The 5,565-nt window shown below is 42.4% G+C and overlaps 3 protein-coding genes across 3 annotated transcripts in view; 2 read left to right on the top strand and 1 right to left on the bottom strand.

The window, feature by feature from the left end:
- Positions 1-445: 445 nt before the first annotated feature.
- PHALS_03570 (uncharacterized protein) lies at positions 446-907 on the top strand (the record flags this gene model as incomplete). Its single annotated transcript, XM_024717803.1, has 4 exons — positions 446-458; positions 524-638; positions 704-788; positions 890-907. The coding sequence occupies 4 exons, from the start codon at positions 446-448 to the stop codon at positions 905-907; spliced, it is 231 nt and encodes a 76-aa protein (XP_024583265.1).
- Positions 908-1,426: 519 nt separating this feature from the next.
- On the bottom strand, positions 1,427-3,130 carry PHALS_03569 (uncharacterized protein; the record flags this gene model as incomplete). Its single annotated transcript, XM_024717802.1, has 7 exons — positions 1,427-1,685; positions 1,740-1,841; positions 2,625-2,751; positions 2,817-2,861; positions 2,927-2,940; positions 3,008-3,012; positions 3,077-3,130. 7 exons carry the CDS (start codon positions 3,128-3,130, stop codon positions 1,427-1,429), a joined length of 606 nt encoding a protein of 201 aa, XP_024583264.1.
- A 1,655-nt stretch (positions 3,131-4,785) lies between these two features.
- Positions 4,786-5,565, top strand: part of PHALS_03568 (RxLR-like protein) — a gene marked incomplete at both ends in the record, with an annotated part of 828 nt that continues 48 nt past the window's right edge. Inside the window, one exon of the mRNA XM_024717800.1 lies at positions 4,786-5,565. This exon is cut by the window's right edge and continues 48 nt beyond it. Coding sequence (XP_024583263.1) covers positions 4,786-5,565 — 780 coding nt within the window.

Below are 5,565 nucleotides of genomic sequence, written 5' to 3'. Positions count from 1 at the left end.
AGGTAGCAACAATGGTACGGTAATTCGAAATGAACGAAAAATCACAATAACATTAAAAGTGATGGGATTTGTCCAAATTGTGATCTTTTTGAGAAGCAATCTTTTTGTTAACTACGATATATAAATTCTCTTGTCAAATATTTGTAGCATGTAAGTATGCGAGCTCAATAATTATTGCTTTCACTTTGTAGTTGGAAGGCCGTAAATATTGTAGCTTTATGAACGGAATAACATCTCGAGAAAAGTCAGCAAAACGTTGCTTGACACAGGACATGGACGCCTGTAAGCTCGTTACTATTTCAAGTGCTCATTTCATCCATCCTATGTCCTTTTCTTGCTTGCAAGTTTACTACTGGTGGAACTTTAGATGTTTGCAAATGACATGAAATCTGCCAACGTGGTTGCGGAGAAAGAAGCCAAAGTTACGCATTCGTTTGAATACCACATGATTGTTATATGTACGATGTTGTCGTGGACTTTTCGAAAAAATGTGTTTGAAACCTGTCCATTACATTGCTGCTAGATACATGGGCCTCATCTTCACGACTTTATCATTCAACCAAGAGGAAAGTATCGTACAATCTTACGTGGGCATATACGCTGACATTCCGATCGTTAGCTGAAGAGCAGCTTGTCGCGTTGAATCGAATCTTTTTTCACTTGAAGTGTCAAGCAAAAGTTTCTTGCATCTATCACTCACCAGCACGATGATGAGAGTGGCGGCGACTTCAACTGAGTTCGGCTATCATGAAACGGCAACACTTGAGGTGAGGAAGTATGCTTTTAAGGTAAAGTTGTCGCTTAAATGCATCGAGCTGAACTTGTATGAGTCTGTTGACAAGGAGGCTTTTGTTCAATAAACGTCTAACTCTTTCTTTGCTTTTGAAAGGTATTCTACACATCATAAAATCAAGCAAGTCTTGAAGCATTGGTGATGGAAGATCGACTTTATTTAAACTTTTTGAATTAATCTCAATGGGACAAACGGGTACGAACACGCCGCATGTGATTGTTTTGAGATGTTGTAACACACTCGCAAAGCTCGACCGCTAAACGTCCAGTGTCACAGCTCGAAGCGTTCACATGCAGTGAATTTCATCATGGATGGCACTACTCTGCTGTCTTCTCGTCTTTAAACGCCGAAGAACGTGACTCTGCTTTTACTTCGGTAAGATGATGTTTGTGCGCTGTATTTTAGTGTAGACATATTCATCTTCATTCTTACTTTAAGATTACAAGATACACCTCATGCAAGAGTAAGAGCAGACAAACTAGAATTAGTACACAATTCGTCAAGCACTGTGCATCATATTGGATCTACAGGGCTAAATTAGACTTGACGTGTGAAGAATAAATCTACGAATCCGATAAGTATTGAAACTGATTTCTGATCTTGTCTATTCGGTGTTGCCATCATCAGTGCAAACTACACACATGAGTTAGAATTTTGGTGCGAACGAACTGCGAGATACGCTGTCGGAAAAAAATGCATTGCATCGATCCGTACTGACGCATATTTCTCCACCAGACTTGAATTAAACGACACTTGAGTGCGCTTCTCAATACAAAAGATTCGGATCTTCGTGCGTTCCAAGACGAAATTTCGTCCGTGCTGTCTGCATCTTTGAAAGACTGACATACTAATCGAAAGGACGCATTCACAATCGTCATTGCGACCGTTTTTCCTAGTTTGACGACGATTATGATTAGAATTCCTGCGTTAAATAAACGAGACTTACTGTGATGATGGACACTGTAGAAGTGTAATGGGATCATCCGGCTTTTTAACGCTTAAATATGTTTGAAGACCACAATCGACGAAGAAAATGGATACGAATGATCTGAAAATCCAAAACAGAGTCCAAATTGATGCACAACATATCCAGGCGTCTAAGTTGTTGCTCCACGTCGCCGTCAGGCAGTGGCGAATGTGGTGCTCGCCACTAATTTAACTCCTTAAGCCAACTTCCTTGTATAAGGAAGTCACAAAAAACGAAACTACTACAAGGAAGTCTGCTGACTTGGTCGCCTCGAACGAAATTTTCATGACAACTTAATTATCAAGAAGCGGAAATTTTGGCAGGAGTCAGAGCTTATGACTGACATCGCTTGTGTACATGGTAGATCCTTGCTGCATCAGTTTACGGCTTTTTCAAAAGCGATAGTGAGCTTCACATGCACTAAATCTCACGAAAACTCCATGAGATTCTGGAATTCGTGGCGTCGGTTGGAGGCATCGAGCTGAATTGCCGTGTGTCTTTTGCAACGAGACGAAAATTTCATTGATATTTAGCTAACAAACGAGACGTTTACGACTGTTGTAAGCTCCGCTATCTCCATGCTTCAGATCAAAGGCCGCGGTTTAGTGCGTCAAGAGATCGAAATGGGCGATATTACGACTGTGTATCCAGTTGCTGGACTCGAAGAACGGTGTAGCACATTTTCAGGCTGTTAAAGGTCTTTCTTGAGGATTGAATACTCGTACAAGGACATCGAGCGACTTTTATGCTCTCGATTGCTTGAACAACGAATTATGCTTGTCATGTCGTCATTCAATAGATTAGTCAGTCGACTATGCGGCGGGCACTTTTTGTGAATGATACGACGTGGCCTCAACCATATACTGCGGTCGAATATAGAGTCGATTATCCCCGACATCGGAGCTACGAATGCGGCGAGTCATATACGCGAGCAGCGCTTCAATTTCCGTGCAGACGCGTCCGGCTGCTAAATAAAAGTCGAAGCTGCCACCTTACATGGGTCACATTGAATAGCCGTTTATTGCGTACGACATCGAGTAGGAAGGACATTCGCACCGTGTCGTTTGCTGAATTGTTTGTTCTCGTTAACAAACGGAATATCTGAGTGAAATGAACAAAAACATGCCTATTCCTTGCATTATATTGCGAAGCTGCAATTAATCAACTCGCTTTGAAGCCGCTACAAAGCGATGAAGGTGGTAAGTGAATTTACACGCAGTATCATAACTCATTACAAAGTAAATTACTGTATCTTCACGCCCACAAGACGCTCGGATTAGTGCACGCCATCATCTGCCCGTCAGAAAATAGAAAACTTTTCTTTTGTTAGGCAGCGTTACTTTGCGCAGGCCATCAGGTTGTTCCAACATGGTAGTGCCGTCAGGAAACACTAAAAACTCGTCGCCGTTTGGATGAATGGTCTTCTTAATACCGCTCCTTTACGGTGTCCAATCATCGTCACGAATGTTGATACTTCGGTTGGCTATGCCCGTTACATATCTCGTACTTGTTCTTGCAAATGTGACGCGCAGTCAAGTTTAAATCATTTATTTGCAGATACCATACCTACGAGCCGTGGTGATAGCGGCGATCTCAAGTAGGACCAACCGATAGTGACGACTACATAAGACTACCACACTCACAACAACAGCATCGTTGCGAACGGAAAGGCTGAAGACTGATGAGTGTAATGGTGTCATCACACAGCTTATCCCTCAGCACATGCTTGAAAAGATCGCTCGACATGGACTAAAAACAGATACTATTGACTTCAGAATAGAACGAAAGATACACGCTCATAATAAACGCATTAAACTTTCCTAAGAAGTAGATTATAATATCGTTTGATGTGATACCACGATATATTGCGTCGTGCCTCGTACAACAATTTGAGTTCGTGGAGCGGCCCTACTTCTCAAGGTTCGTTACTCGCTAGCGATGTGATTGGTCTCATCCAAGACCAGAATATCGTTGCTAGCCAAGCACTTGCCCAGTCGGAGTCAGATTCGAGCGCTGAATTAGTTAGGCAGATTTCAATTGAATGCATATGACGGTATGAGCTTTGTGGAAGCCTTACGAGACGAGACTCGTGATGTTTACAATGCCTACCCCACGAGCTCACAACACTGACACCATGAGATGTAGTCTCAATGGTTTTGATATACCACGTTCGACTATCGATCTTACTTGCACAGTGATCTACCGACTCAATTGTGGACAACTGCTGAATAATGTGGACGGGAAAAGAATTTGAGATGAGCTGGGCCGCAAAAACGGGCACAAATGATCTATTCAATTATACCGCCACAGTTTAAAGTACTTCGTTTTCTAAATTATAAAAGACCTACACAGATCTAATCTGACTCCTTGATCTTTAAAATTAAGATTACACAGCCGTCAAATTCGAAGAATCGTTAATTTCTGATAAAATGCTATTCGTTCCGAATCTTATTCGCAGAGATGCTAAACATGAGGATTCTTCTGTTTTTGAAGAGAGATACGGGATAGTAACTGTGATTCGCCAAGAACGGACTGATACTGTGTTCTGCCAATAGGGCAACGAAAAAATGCATATCTCCGAAGACTAGTTGTGTAGCGCCTCGTGTCCACATAATCGCGAATATAATAAGCACGGTGGTTTGTATTCTATTAGCAAAAGGTTCCAAATGCTAAACTTATACATGACATGAAAGTGAAAATGTATCCAGATCATGCAAAAGCTGGTCGCAAATCTAAAGAGAGTTGATTCATCCAGAATTGTTCCAGACTGTTTATGGACGAGACTATGCATATACATTTCTCAAGTTTTTGATGTCAGAACACATATCAGTATAGAGTGCACCTGATCACAATGCAAAGCAGTGCTTGTCGCCATCTGGAGCTGCGATCAGTTTCCGGATATAATGCAGTTGCTCTTCTTAAATTTGCTTCTTCACTTGAGAGGTCGGTTATTGGCAATCTCTGAGGCTCATAATCAATTTTTCTTAACCTTCACGAAGGCAAAAGCCGCATTTCATCATACATCATGGGCCGCTGTCTAATGGTATTCATGTTGCTGGTTACTACCACCCTCCATGCAAGCGCGATAGCCTCTACCGAGCCACATTTGGCCACTTCTAGCGTTCTGCCAGAGCATCTTCAATCTCATGAACTGGGTGAAAGTGTCAAGGAGAGGTCTCTAAAAGCCGAGGAAGATACTACTGAACCGATCGACAGAGAAGAAAGGGTGAGCCTTACAGAGTCGGCCGAAATATCGGAAAAGGTACCAGAGATGCTAAACAAAGCAGGAATCTCGACACATGCAGAAGAAGCACTAGGTGCCAAAGTTATGGAAGCTGTTGAAGATTTGAAAGGGGCTGCAGACGCAAGACCAAAAGTAGGTTACAAAGCTGAAGAAGTTCTGAAGGACAAAAAGACCTCCCGAGCTCCGAAAGAGCCGACAACTACAGTGAACGCGAAGACCGTAGAAGACACTCCAGTTACAGACAACGTCAAGACCATAGAAGACGCTCCAGTTACAGCCAATGTCAAGCCTACTGGAGACCCTACAGGGACTGTAGATGTCAATCCTCCAAACATCTTTCAACGTTTGATAAACAAGATAAAGAAAATGTTCGCAAAACTTTCTAGCTGGTTCCGCTGGAAGAAATCGAAGCCTTCTCCTCAAGAATCGACAGTTGTTAACAAGGACACTGAAATTACGCCAACAGCACATAGTGATAACCCAAAGCCTCCCCAATATGAACCGAAATCGGCTACTGAACCAACGACTGGTGAGGTATCTCCCAGCTTCACGTCTTCAAAG

Source organism: Plasmopara halstedii, assembly GCF_900000015.1.
Source record: "Plasmopara halstedii genome assembly, contig: Scaffold_2386, whole genome shotgun sequence".
In the NCBI taxonomy this organism is placed as follows: domain Eukaryota; phylum Oomycota; class Peronosporomycetes; order Peronosporales; family Peronosporaceae; genus Plasmopara; species Plasmopara halstedii.
Note: the sequence above shows the minus strand (reverse complement) of the source record. Positions and strands in the feature narration are given on the sequence as shown.